Below are 15047 nucleotides of genomic sequence, written 5' to 3' on the forward strand. Positions count from 1 at the left end.
AATATAAAATTGAAGGAAAACTTCAGTCTTTGTTCCAAGAACAGACTCCTAATTGCACAAAGGTTAGAGTAAATCAAAAATACAGTTTTTGGCTCAGGAAAATGAAGGTTTTTTGTTGTAATAATGAGAACACTTTGCTTTACCACATACAAAATCTTAGACCTTAGAAATACTTAAGCAAAGAGAAAAACACTACCGAAACCCTTTCCCTTCCTTAAAATAAACCCAGGGCACATATGTAAATTTATATGTTCTCAAAAAAAATCTCATTTTTATAGCCAGCATTTTATCTCTGGGATTCTATCAGACTACACACCTGCTGTGTCTCTTGCTTGTCTTTCTTCTTAGTCTTCTGTCTCCTCAGTTTCCTTCCTTCTAGATTTATACCTGTTTTCTTCTCTGATCAAATTCGCAGGGCTGGAGTGATAGCACAGCGGGTAGGGCGTTCGCCTTACACACGGCCAACATGGCTGACCCGAGTTCGATTCCTCCGCCCCTCTCAGAGAGCCCGGCAAGCTACCGAGAGTATTCGATATGCCAGACACAGTAACAACAAAGTCTCCAATGGAGACGTTACTGGGCCCACTCGAGCAAATCGACGATCAATGGGAGGGCCTTTACCTTTACCTTTACACTATGGTTTTGGATCTGTTTCCATAGTGTCCTGGGCTCTGTGAGTCTGTTTGTGCACTCACCCAAGTTAGTGATGGATTTTTACCTAATGCCTGACTGACCTATAAAGAATTAGAGAACACAGGGAATTAAATTCTGTTTTTTAAAAATCATAATTGTTGTACTTAACACGTTTGTAATAGTGTTGATGTCTATGGTCTTTGAGTTCCAACACCTCACTACCACCAAAACGCCCAGTATTCTCCACCAATGTCATTAGATGCTTGGTGATGGCGTTTGCCTTTTATTTGTCTAAGCACCTTATACAATTTCCTTCTGGAAGAAAGAACCACCAGGTATGTTTTTGCAATAGTTGATTCTTTGGCTCTTGTCTAAAATCGAACTTGTAGCCCACTGTATCTGCTTGTTTACCAGTTCTCCTGCAGGGGGCGCTTTTTCCCACACCTACAACTACTTTGCCAAACCTCTGACTGGTCTCCACCGACAATAAATGCAGTCACTTTCTTTTGCAGAAAAGACAGACCTGCTGCCCAGTGGGACAGCAATTTTGATGCCAAAATGAGAGCTCATTTTTCATGATGAAAATATGTGTGGTTCCAGTTGGCAGCGTCAGTATTTGTAGGTGGAAATACAGAGTTCCAAACCCTATGAGGATTCTGGAGTAAATTTTCAGAGAACTAAACTGAGGAAAACTATATGGTGTTGCATACAACACTAATTTATTATTCTTGATAAATATTTACTAAATATCTGTTTTTCCCTAAAGGGTGAGAAACTAGAAAAGTTAAAAAAAAAAGAAAAGAAAAAGGATTTTAACCAAACCAAACCGAGCTTGCAATTTATTACGAGGAAGACATACATAAACTTGAATCAGGTAGAAAGGGGTGAGTAAAATTGTCGATTGTCATAAAAGATCCCAATCCCTACATGAAATCCAGAACTCTGGAGAGGAACATGAATTCACAAGATCTATTTTGTAACTTGGAGGCAAATGAACCCCTGCTGGGTTGCTTGCTAGCAGATAGACTTTGGGCAAGTTATTTTAGTTCTCTTAAATATTTGTGTGGAAGTCAATTAGGAAGAAGAAATTTGAATGAGAGAGAAGAACCTAGCACAGTATCTACCACAGAGTAAGTTCAAACAAAACTGCTTCCTTTTCGTTGACATCTTCTCTGGCTATTTATTCTCATCTATGGAATCTTTTATTCGTGACATTTCTGTGCGGAGCTTTCCAATTTCTGCTCTCATTTCTTCCTGGATTTTCTAGATCGTCTGATCCATTATTTCTTTCATGTCCTCCTTCAATTTACTGGATATCTGTCTGACTGTTTGAGTTCATTGAACATCTTCATGACTTCATATCTGAATTCTTTTTCAGAGAGGTCCCTTAGGTGAGTAGCACCTAGTGAGGCTTCTGGACTCTTTTCATGGTCCTCCCCACGTGATGGGGATTTGCATTGTTTCTTCATGTTGGTGTGGAGGTATGGGGACTGAGATGTTACACTAGATTTCTTGGTATGACTAAACTATCTGCAGCCTGGATTTCGGCTACGCCCACTTCTGCAGAAGCCACACCCACTTCTGAAGAGGCCATGCCCCACAGGAACCTGGTTGGGGGTGGGGGTACTTTCTGGGAGGGGAAGACCAGCACAGGGTTGGGGATGAAGAGAAAGAGTCTCAGGGCTGCTTTTGTCCCAGGGTTCTAGAGGATGCCTGGGGCACTTGCACGGAGAAAGCCAAGTCCTGGGTTCGAATACTGGCGGGTAAACTGACCTGGGAGGGGAAGAAGACTGGCACAACATTGGGGATGAAGAGGAACAGGCTCAGGGCTGCTTTTGTCCCAGGGTCCTAGAGGATGCCTGGGGCACTTGCATGAAGAAAGTCAAGTTCCGTGACTATTTATTCTCAATAGAAATCTCTGGACAGTTATGCCTATAGCATTGGTGGTATTTGGTTCCCAAACCCAAACTGTCTAGATGTCTTCCTTAAGGCAAAATTTCCAGATTGCAAAGTGGCATGGTTTAGGACCTATCATGATACATGGGTCTATTTTTTCGACTACATGTCTGAAGCATTTTTTCTTTTCTTCTAGTTTTCCTTCTCTGTTTCTCATTTGCTCTCCAATGCCTTTTCTCTGGTGACACCAAGCTCCCATTTCTTTGTTTCTCATTTTATTTTCCAGCACACTGAAGAAACCCCTGGCATCTTAGCTACTGGTTCTGGCAATTTCTCTTCTCTCAAGCCTTCCCAAAAAGAGTTTGCTCCTTCCATTGAAACTTACAGTGCTCTCCTGCTTGTGGCCCTTGCACTATGTTCTCTTTATAAAAATACATTGTATGGATTCTTTACCTTGTAGTCATTTTATAGCAGAACATGGGGATATCAGAGACACCTTTGTTCTGAGAACTAATGAAATCTCTGAAACAGAGGGGATGATTAGAATATGAGGAGGAAAATATCAGCAAGGTTAGAATTCTTTCTAGTGTCAGACAAGGACAAAAGTATATGAATAAAACCCTTTTTGGACATAAATTAAATAAAAATAGAGACCTTTTGAATCTTTTTTCCTGTAAAGTGCCGCTGAAATGGTGGAATTAGTCAAGTTTTTTTTATTTTATCAAAAAAAAAAAACACCCCAGAAATGCCATGGTTAGCATGGGTATTAAATTTTCTAAAAATGTATTTTATTAAAGATCTTTTTATTTGTTTTTTTGGGGGGGTAATACTTGAATGTGTTTAAGGCTCAGTACTGTCTTTGCACTCACTGGAGATTAAATGGGGTGTCAGCAATTGGATTCTAGTTACCTCACGCAAGGCAAATGCCCTACCTACTGTAATATCTCTTCAGCTCCAATATTGCAAATGTTTAGAGCTTGGCTTACAATCTCCCTCATAATAAAAATGGCCTCAACTGTGTCTTCTACCTGATTTTTATAATCTGTGTGTTCTCCTCTGACTTTTACTTAGAAGAAATATTTTGAGCAAAATCAAACCATTGGAGCTTTTTTAAAACCAAACTTTGTTTTTTCTATGACTGCAACTCTAAGTATATAGAAGAAACACAGACATTTAATTAGTAGAAAATATTTTTATTATACAGCATTATGAAGAGTATTTGACAAAAGGCAGTTATGAGCTAAGGAAAACACTTTTACAAGAAGCTGAACAACTAGTTCAAGCATATACACTGACGTGAAGAGTTTCTGCCCTTTTGGTATAGGATATGTATGGATACATCTCCAACTTTGAAAAATTATGATATAAGAGCTATTATTCTATTGTATTCAGGAAGTCTCTTAATCATCATAATAATAAGCATTCAGAAAAATAGTTTAATCAGTCTTGATATGTTCACCAAATGTCTCAAACCCAAAGCTCAGAACACATTGATATATTATCTGAATAGTTTAAGCAGTTTTCCAGATATAGTCTTACTAAAAAAAGTCTATATTCACAGGCTCTGTGATATCTAGGACATACAGTAGTGAAATTAAGATGTAGTAAAACCTGTTTCACTAATAATAGATAGCATACTTCTTTGGGCTAGTCTGCCAATGAGTGAACCATCTATTAAATGTTTTTCTCAATTGACTTCATTACATTGAAAATATGGAGCCAAAACCCACATTTCTACCATGAGCTCTTTCTATCAAATATACTAGAAAACAATTTTTTAAGGAAAGAAAGTCAGTTGTTGGTATGGACCTAACTACACTTGGCAGCAGACTAAGGAAGGCATCAGAAACACAGACATTCCGACTTAAGTGTTGGTATTAAATTTTAAACAAATGATACGGTGGGAATTTAGAATCTAAAGTGATTTTCTGCTGAGTGTAGAGGAGCTTCAACATGAAGAAAGCAAATTAAAATAGGACTGAACATAAGGTATAAGGAAAAATACTTAAGAGATGAGGATCCATTTCAAAAATAATATAAGAAATCAGAGGAGCAAGAAAAATCACTTTATCTGGGATAAGAACAGAGGGTAAAAATGAAAGAATTGGACAATAAGTATATGGATCTTCACAAATAACAAGAACAAAGGGAAAGTAGAAGCAGTGAAAATGTATGAATAAAACATACCGACGTAGAAAGTAAAAGTGAGAAAGTAAGAAAAAATAACTAGAGAAATTATGAGCCTACTTAGAGATTGATATATACTGTAAGCACACCGAGCTCAGGTAGCTGTGCAAATTCCTTATAGAAAATCTAAAGTAGCCTGATATCTAAATACTGTCATTTTAATCTTACATTTTGATAATGATGTGTTTACAAGTTTATAAAATGAACTTTTTATTAGTGACACTTTTCATAAACTTTTAATGTAGCAAATTGTCAAACCACTTTATTAATGATAAATTTCCACATCGTAAGATATCTGAAATGTGTCTCTTAGAAGGACTGTATGATCTACACGGAAAACATCAAACCACAGCACTCAAACTTCCAAAGACATTCTGTAGATATTAGTGACAGTGACATATAAAACAATACTGGAACAGAAAAGTATCTATTCTATAGCCAAAACCAATCTTCTAGTTGCTGTTAGATTGACATTACATTGCACAAATTTTATTATTATATGTATACAAGGACACAAGAACACATTCACTCACTAGTTACAGGAACTTCAGTGACAAGAGGAAAGAAGTATTTGTCATTTAAACCAGCAATAAATAGTTGTTATGGGTACACCGTTGAGTGCAAAGATGGATTTGATTCTGTAGTACACAGGAGAAACAATGGCACCAGCCACACAAACTGCCTGTTTAGTTAGAAGTTCAAATGGTAAATAGTATTTGCTACAGTAAATGGAAGGTGACAATTTTGCCTCCTGGTTTTTCTTTATCTGAACGGCCTCCTTGGCACAAAACACGAGTCTACAAAAGGTCTTCTGCCCCTCTCTAAACAAATCATACTCTGTCTTTGATCCCCAAACCACCAAGAGCCAAGTGTCCAAGACGGGAAGCTACTGGTGACGCCTGACACACTTAAGGACTGTCTTGCTTCTTGTTCTGTCATTTCTCGTCACTCCTGATGAAACACCTTTAGGGGTGATTATTTTGAACTTACTTGTTTTCCTAAATGGAGGAGGAGGGGAAATTACAGCACAGCAGCAGGGTGTGTGTGTGTGTGTGGGGGGGGGGGGGTCCAGATCCTTCCTCCAATGTGAGACCCCGCAAAACTGCAATTCAGTGGGGAAGCAGCAGTGACCAAAGAGACAAATGCTTGGAACCCTGGTGTCCTGGGGGCCAGCAGGGAGAAGGACAGGAGAGAGTGGAGCTACTGTCACTTCATCTGTCCTCTGCGGGGGAGTTGGAGGGGTTCCTCGCCCACCGCGACCCTTAGGAGGCAAACAGAGGATGCACTGGACTTGTCCCTTTGCAAGCTAGCAAGCAGCGGGAGCGCAGACCCACGCGCGACGGTCACAGAGACAAGCTGCTTCTTTGCTCTGGGTGAGGAGACACCCCTTCCTCCACGCAAGGCTCCGCCGGTGCCCCCCCTGCTTTCCAGAGCAGGCTTTCGCAGATGTTCCAGCCAGCGGAAGCCTGGCCAGGGGGTGCTGTGGGTGCAGAAACCCACCCATCCCCAGCTCAGGTCTCGCACTGCATCCCACCTTCCGCTCCGGTTGGGGGGGGGGGGGTTGTCCACCTCCTCCGCAAGGCCCCTCATGACATCTCGAGCTCCCGCACGGCCTCCCTACAGGGTGGACGAGCTCTGCTTATAGTCCCTCAGGATGACCGAGGCGTAGGTGACGTTGGGGGGGCTGCAGAGCACCGACTCGGACACGGGCGAGCTGGGCACGGAGCTGCCCGACGCCACCGAGTCGCGGAAGGGCGACGGCGGGGTGAGCGCGGGCGAATCCTCGGGGGTGGCCTTGCCGGTGGTGGCCCGCAGCTCGTCGTCGTCCTCCTCCAGCTCATCCTCCTCCGTGTTCCCTTCCCGCTCGTACAGGTATTCCTGCAGCAACTTGAAGCGTTCGCTGCTGTCGTCGTCGTCGTCATCGTCGTCGTCCTCCTCCTCCAGTACAGGGGGCGATGCGGGCTCCTGGCCGAAAGTGCTCAGCTGCAGCGGCAACATCTGCAGGTGCTGCGGGGCTGCCGGGGTCGCAGAGGCGGGGGCGGCGGTGTATAGGGACCGCACCCCGTTCCCGGGGACCCCCGGACCCGCCAGCACCGCGTTGAAATCAGGGATGCCACCGCCGCCTCCACCGCTGCTGCTGAAGTTGTTGGCCACGCCCTGGAGCTGGTCCATCAGGACTTTGGGCTGTGGTTGCGGCGGCTGCTGGGGGGGCGGGGGCAGGCCCCGGGAAACCCCGGGGTCGGCCAGGAACAGGGGGGTCTCCTCGGCGGTCAGGTGCGCGGGCAGAGGCGGGGTGCCCGGGGACGTGGGCACGCGGCGATGCACCACCATGGAAGGGCTGGTAGGGGGACTGAAGGCCACCGGCGGGGCCTCTTCCTCCTCCACGTTGTACAGGGCCTTGGTGCTGGTGTCCGAAAAGGTCAGGCTCTTGCCCGAGCCTTGGTAGCTCTTGGTGAGGGGTTTGATGACGGCCGTTTGGTTGCAGGCCGTCTCATTGGTCTTCACGTGCACGGAGAGGCGTTGCCACATGTGCTGGCCCTTGGGCACCTGCCTGCCACCGGGTTCAGACCAGGACACAGATTTGCCGTTAGAACTACGAAGGAAATAGAGACAGGGTGATTGGCAGGCGTGCCATGCACGCATCAGAAGCTGGACCGCCACCGCCACCTCCGAGCTGTCTGCCCCACTTTTTTTGTCCCCAACCTGTCATTGAGTGGTCCCGTCACCCAAGCTGCACCCAAGCTGCAGCCCCACTGGTTGCCTCAGAAGAAAAAGGTCTATTTCTAATAGATCTATCATTTCACGGAGTTACCTCTCTCTCTCTCTCTCTCTCTCTCTCTCTCTCTCTCTCTCTCTCTTTCTCTTTCTCTCTCTCACACACAGATAATGTTGTAGCTCAAAGTAAGCCTTTGAAAAATGAAAACAATCTTTCAAAGAGGGTAATTAAAAATAAAACCTTGGTTACATGTGGAGAAAAGACAATGATTGTAACTCTTTTTTTGTTTGGGGGTGGGGGGGTTCAGGAATGTTCTGGGCCTTTGTTCAAGGGACCACAGGGACACTCCTGGCTTCAGCGCTAGGGTCTGAGGATGTGGTTCTCTTCCAAACCTGTGGTGGAAGGCACCCTGTAGGTATTGGAGGACATCAGGGTCACATCTAATACTGTTCCTGCGGCCATGCAGTGCCAGGGATGGAGGTAGGGGCGGACGCATGCAATGCATGCATATTTGAGCCCTGTGCTTTCTCTGTAGCCCTCTGACTGTTAGTTCTCAACCACCTTCGCTCTTAGTGCCAGGTACAAATTCAGACCCACATATCAAACTACTCTGAGAGTCCTGTGGTTAGAAAATACATGCCCTCAGTCCAGTTCCCATTCGGACATGCAAGCAAGTCCTGTTACCAGACAGAGTGGTTCATTCATGGGTTGCCTGTATGAAAGACAGAAAAGTAGTGATGGAAAAACCCAGCACTGTGCTTCATTGAAATGTTTCAGAGGTTTTGATTTTCTCTTTGTTTTAACACGTATCATTGATCCCAGTTCATATACAGACTCCAATTCATAGTGGCCGGCTTGGATTAACACATTAGGAGCATGAAACTAGGTGTATTGGAAAAAGATATCAAGTAAGAAAACCAACAAAATACAGGTGTCCATGTAACTGCTTTTGTTCTTAGCCAGAGTCTGAGACAAATCAGATGAGATTATAGTTCAGATCAAGCAAAGAATTTACTGAAATGAAGATCCCTCAGGCACTGAGCCTTACTGAAGAAGAATCTTAGCAACCCTCCAGCAGGATTCAGCCTTTTCTCCATGGGTGCCTCTGAAAACCAACTAAAGGCAATATCTTTGAAGAAGAAAAATCTGAGCTTCAGTATATGTATTTATTTCTAATTCTAGTCTGTAGATTGCAATCACTGGTTTTACTTTTGAAATCAGATTATTTTCTCTGTAACTATTAGTAGAAGGTAGTATCTTACCATGGCATGCCATTAGTAATGATAGTGTTAATACTTAAGTTTAGAAATAATTTTTCATTTTTAAAGAGTTTGCTTTATCTCTGTATCCATGAAAATAATAGAGATGCAAAAACAGAGACAGCTCATTTGTGATATCAGAGGGTATAGGGGAAATAAAACATTTCCCCCTCTGAGGTGAATGTATGCAATGTACTAATTTTTTAGCAGAGTCTTGTTGAGATAAATGTAGGAAATGATCAATGGTTAACATTGGCATATTTAGTAACTTTAAAAATAAAAGAATGAGTACTTCAAAATGCTGTGCAAATACAACATCTATGATAAAGATAATGTTTTGGTGGTTCATAGGTTTTAGCTAAAAAATTAAAGTGAAAATAGAATTCTCATAGAAATTCTGATATTAATTACATGAAATTCTGGTTTCAGAGGTCCTAAGATGCAATGTCCAATGTCCTCCTATTGTTCATTAATTTGCTCAAGAGGGTCCAGTAATGTCTCCATTGTGAGACTTATAGTTACTGTGTTTTGGCATATCAAATATGTCATGGGTAGCTTGCCAGGATTTGCCGTGCAGGCGAGATACTCTCGGTAGCTTGCCGGGCTCTCCGAAAGGGGTAGAGGAATCAAACTCAGGTCGGCCAGATTGGCTGCATGCAAGGCAAACGCCCTATCCACTGTGCTATCTCCAGCCCACAGAGTCATAAGATAAACAGTTAAAATATTGATTTTATAGTTAGGAGATTTAGTTAGTTCGTTCATATATCTGAAAAACCATGCATTACTACCGAATAAAAATGTCAAAATCTTTTCTCCAAACTAATCACATGAAAATGAATATTCACTCAAATATTTGCTAGCTATAGTTAGTTTTGAGAATGTACAATTGCTTCTAAGCATCTACACTATCTTGTTATACAAGCTTTTGAGTTGAGAAAATTGAACAGAATGGAGCTTTCGAGTAGTAATAGCCCATCAGCTAAAAGCAAGAACAGAATCTCCACTCTTCCTCTTCTGAGCATGAAATTCTAGGCAAACTCATTTTGAGCTTTCTCAGTCCTCTCCACTCATACAATATCTCTATGTGGATTTATCATTCCTCTGCCTTGTTTAAAAGAAAACTTTCTATTTGACTCTTGCCTTGCTTAAGTCAAATATGTTCTAGTAGACAATCTACCTCAATGATATAAACTCTTTTAAATTGCAGTGGAAATACTTTTCCCTTCCCCCAATACATTCCACTCAGTGCTCATAAGGAAAATCATTAGGGGCTTGGAATCTAGCCAACTGGTAGCCCACATGAAATTCTGTGATGAATACTCAGCACCTCATGACATTTGCCTACCTCATTCCCCCACATACACGTATATAGACACTCAACACTTCCAGGTGTGGACCCCAGAACAATATAAAAAATACACATCACACCTTTTAAAATCGGTATTTATTTTCCCACATGTGTTTATAAAAGGGAGTTGTATGGGAGATAATTTGCACCTAATTTAAACATTAGACTTATATATCCCAACAAGGCATTGATCTAACCTCCAATGATAGTAGCAAAAGTAAAGTTTTAAAAATCATGTATTCCTGGAACCTACCTTACTCTGTCATCCACTCAAAAACTCATTTAGTCACTTAGGCTGATTTTCTCATTGTCCAGGGTTTATGATGGCTTCCTTTTAAAATTAACAGCAATTCTCTCTGTTAAAGATACTATTGACCATCTTGTGTTCAGATAATTATTATTTATGGTTTTTTTCATTGGATCATAGTGAAATACACAGTTACAAAGTTATTAATAATTGGGTTTCTGTCATATAATTTTCCAACACCAGCCTTTCACTTTCTACACTATTTAGTTTTTTAAATCCAATACCAATTTTTCATGTGCCAGGAGAAAATCACCCTGACCATCAACATTCACAAGTTTTCTTTCCCTCAGAGCCTTGCTCCAAATTTACCGTAAAGTATTGTTTAATTAGGAAACAGTTCTAATGCTCTAGGGCATTTATCAGACATAAAAATTAGATCTTTTTTCTCAAGAACAAAATTAATTGATTCCTAAATAAGTAGTAAAAAATGCATCATCTCATAAGAACTGTAGCAGTATAGAATATGAACTTTAGTCCTTCTGGGTTTATTTTTAACCTGTGATCGCTCACCAGTTTGAACGGTCCATGAATCTATATACATATTAAGCGTTATTTTTAGAGGAACTTAATCATGAATCTCTGTAGATTATTTATAAATGCATGTAAATAGTGTTCTGATGAATTATGCTGCTAAATAAAAATGTAACCAACCAAATATTAAGAGATTTGTCTTATCTTTTAGTATGTGTTTTTAAGTAATCACTAGTAAACTTACAATTGCTATTTTAGACTCAGGTAATCTTAATTACTAACTGTGCTTGGTTTGAAAAGGAATTATTCTCTTTGTAAAGGTTGGGAATTTCATTGCTGTGATATTACAAAGAGAAAAATATATAAATGAAAGGAAACAAAAAGGTACATATGCCTTATTAAAAGGCAATCTATAGGAAATAAGATTTCTATTTAATTTCAGGTAACTTTAATGCCTGGTGTTTTAGCAAACAGTTTATTTCTTTTATTGCTTAATTTTATTCAGCTTTTTAATCTTAGAAAATGCATATTGGTCTAGAGATATAATTATCTGACAGTGTGCATGCACAGAAATACACACACATACACACACCTTACTCTAATTTCAGAACACAGACTTCAGGTCCTACACAATTTCAAATTTGAAAATTAAAAGGCAGTAAGCATTTGATATAAGATCTTGGGTGGTTCACTATCTTTATTGATACTGAAGTTATTGGAAGAAATTGTTATTAGACCCAAGAGTAATGCAAGGTGGAGAGGCTGCTGTGTACAAAGTGCGCAAAATTAAGCAGGCCTGGGGCTGCAGTTACAGCTCCAAAAGGCTGGAGATGGTGCTTTGGTTTCCCTTTCATTAGATAAGTATTGCAATCCCCCCAAACAGAAAACCCAATATTTACAGCACTTTAGAGAATAGTTAGAAGTGGGTGGTGTAAACAGATTAGTATATCTTTGGCATTCAGAGTGATCCTGTCTGTTTTATTTGTTTCAATAAGTACTAGTTACATCTGCAGAGTATACTGCTCTCTGCTCCAGAGAGGTCTAAAATGGGAATAACAGTGGGTGGGTGTTTGAGATCAGGAGGGAAGCATCCTGCACAAGCTGCCTGAGGGAGAAGCTTACACAACACCTGTCTCCCTTCTGTCCAATTCCAGGCTTTGCCATGAGGCTTAATCGCTTCACCACAGAGAGAAGGATGCTATCCAGAGAGCACACAGACATGGCAAGACTGTCATGTAAGGTGGGGAGACTCACTCTCTGGAGCCTGAGGAGGTTAGCATGTGTTCTATCGGAAAGCGAAAATGTAAACAGGAAAAAGTCATTGAGTCCCAGCATGTCAAGATAGAGTCCCTCCGTAAGAACACAAGCCAACCCACAGGATTACAGGCTATTTGACTGCAGCCTTGCAGGGATATCTAGGATGGGAGATTTTTCCAGGAAAGGGTACTACAATCCCCAGAGAGACTCTCCAAAAGCAATCACGGAGATGAAGGCAGGCGTGTCAGTGTCCAAACAGCTCACTCCTACCTGCTCTCGCCTTCAGGAAACTGGAACCAGTAGGTAAATCCTCCCCAAGCTTTCCAAGTTAGTCTTTAATATAAAGGACTTCCAGTGATTTCAGTTTTACTTCTTGTAAACATTCCCCCAAAATCCAACCTGCATATTATATATATATGCACATATATACATATATTTATATTTTCTGGCAGCTTATCTCAACATAATTAAAATTTCTCACCTTTTGACTCACCACTAGTTGTAAGGTAGAGAATCTCTGAATGCATTACTGAAGATAAACACTTTCTGATTACATGACAACTTGGTAGATTCTGCTGATGGTAAAATATAAATAGCTCTGTGAGTTTCATCCTCCCCTTTGATTCTAATCTCATGATAAGGTAGTCAGGGAACTACTTGGCTTGCTGGAATTTGTAATATTCAGATTCTAAATGCATAGTTTTTTCATACTCTTTAGATGGTAAGCATATGCTGCAGGATAAAAGTCAATTTGAAAGAAAATAACTTTGCCTTTATTATTTGCTTCAATGCCTCATCATATATTGTTATTATTATCATTGCTATTATTGGTACTTTTGGTGGATAAAACTGAGATCTTCACACATGTGAAGTCTGTCCTATATCAATGAGTCATATATATCTCTGAATATGGTTTGCTAATTAAGGCACATGCTTTATTTGATACATAAATCCCTCCCCCCCCCAAGTCAATCACAAATGAAATAACCTCACCAAAGTTAACAGAACATAAAAGGTTCCATAATTTTGGCGCAGGCCTATGGCCTATGGCTGAGAAAATTTTATAAACATTTCTGATAAAGAGAAGAATTCTAATGGTTGCTCATTTTTTTCAAGTACATTTAAATAAGCTTTCATTTCATCTATCATGATTACTGGCTAGTGAAAGAAATTCTTTTTTAAACTTTCATTATTATTTATTTTTTTGAGCTACACTCTGCAGTGCACAGGGCCTATTCCTGGCTCTGTGCCCAGGGATCAGTCCTGGTGATGCTCCGGTGAACATATGGGGTACTGGGGATTAAACCTAGGTTGGTCATGTCCTAGGGAAATGTCTTACCTTCTATAATATATCTCCAGCTTGCATAAAAGAAATTCTTATGACAAAGTTCATTAAAAATATGATAATGGTGCAAGAGCATTATTATAGCCAAGTTATACCAGGGGTAATTATATTCCTTCAGAAGGTGTGGATGAACCTAGTTCTGTTTCCTTCGAAAGAACTTCAGTTCAAGTATTTTCACTTTTCTTAAAGTTCTTTGCCAGATCTATAATTTCAACAGGGGTTCTATGATGCTTTTCATATCCACCTGAAGTTCTTATAATTTTCCTTAATAATTCAGAGAAGGTGCTGTACTCCGCTTGGATTATTCTTTGGATTCAGTATAGACCAAGGCACAGTTTAATGGCCCAGGATACAGTGTTTCAGCCTTCCTCCTGATGCTAGCCCATTGCCTTGAATGCCCACAACTGTGAGGACTGAATGTCACAGGCAGGAAACACCATTTTTTTCTTTATAAGAACAATCAAGGCTAAAAATATTCCCTCTTAGTTTGTGATGCACAGCTTTCAACCTACTGATAGCTTCCTTATCCCTTACATTCCCAAGAAACAAATCTTGAATAAATTCTATTTTGAAAACTCAACAACCAATCTGTTAGCTTATTGATTCTCCTTCCTTTCCCTTTCTTTCTTTCTTTCTTTCTTTCTTTCTTTCTGTCTGTCTGTCTGTCTGTCTGTCTGTCTTTCTTTCTTTCTTTCTTTCTTTCTTTCTTTCTTTCTTTCTCACCAAGTAGATATACATTTTGGCCTTGTTTTTGCTTTAAGACACTCACCATAAATCATGAAACTCCAGTTGACTCTCTTCTCTTTGGCCATGACAGGACAAACCCATCTATTTATTTCCATCAGTCCCTTTTGACAGGAAGTCAGCACCAATCATAACCAGGTTCTCCTTGCAGGGTCCTTGATTAGACTCAACCCAGAGTACAAAAACACTCAATACCTTTTGACTCCAGAGAGTGACAGGACGTAGATCCACTCTTACTAGGATAGCTCTTATCTCAATGTGAAAAGGTGTCTGAATGACCACCTATTAATATGGCTACAATATTTTTCTCTCTGAGAATCAATATGGCATAGTTGGGACCACCCTCTTTCTAGTTGGGCCTTGATGGGACTATCCCAGAATGCAGACTTCCCAATGCACCCCACTGAGTGAAGAGAAGAGATGCTTTGGCCCCATTTACCAGCCTCCATGGCCTGGTTGAGTAGCAAAGATTTAAACAAATTGGGCTCTTTTCATCTGAAGAGCTATTCAAGTCACAGAGACCTCATCAGTGGTTCCCTCCTGCTGCAGGAATGTGTACCTTTGACTCTCCCAGGACTTTGAAGGGCTGTAAAGGAACAGCTGAAAATGACCACAGACTCCATGCACAATGAATTGAACATGGTCTATGTTCTTTTGTAAACTTAAAGAGGCACTGTCAAGATCTAAAAGTCAAAAACTGCATCAAACATGCACCGTTTTTATCAGATAGGGAAAATCTGATAAAAATCATTGAGAATTCTGGAAAAATGGCTATGCCTTTTGTAAAATCCCTTATGCAGGACTCACAAAACTTTTGTTTTATGTTCTCCAGGGTGTGGGAGGGCCCCCAACGGAGGTTTATATTGGCATTCACCCCCTCAAAC

At 40.8% G+C, this 15047-nt stretch overlaps 1 protein-coding gene across 2 annotated transcripts in view; it reads right to left on the reverse strand.

The window, feature by feature from the left end:
- Positions 1-6332: 6332 nt before the first annotated feature.
- GRM1 (glutamate metabotropic receptor 1) overlaps positions 6333-15047 on the reverse strand; it is a 493073-nt gene continuing 484358 nt past the window's right edge. The window contains exon 8 of one of the 2 annotated variants that reach the window (XM_056126175.1): positions 6333-7309. In XM_056126175.1, the coding sequence (XP_055982150.1) occupies positions 6334-7309 (976 nt within the window). In that variant the 3' untranslated portion in view covers position 6333. The remainder of the gene's footprint in view (positions 7310-15047) is intronic. The other variant, XM_056126176.1, reaches the window with a different exon arrangement.

The sequence above is a fragment of the Sorex fumeus genome, unplaced genomic scaffold (assembly GCF_029834395.1).
Source record: "Sorex fumeus unplaced genomic scaffold, SorFum_2.1 ptg000061l, whole genome shotgun sequence".
NCBI classification, from domain to species: domain Eukaryota; kingdom Metazoa; phylum Chordata; class Mammalia; order Eulipotyphla; family Soricidae; genus Sorex; species Sorex fumeus.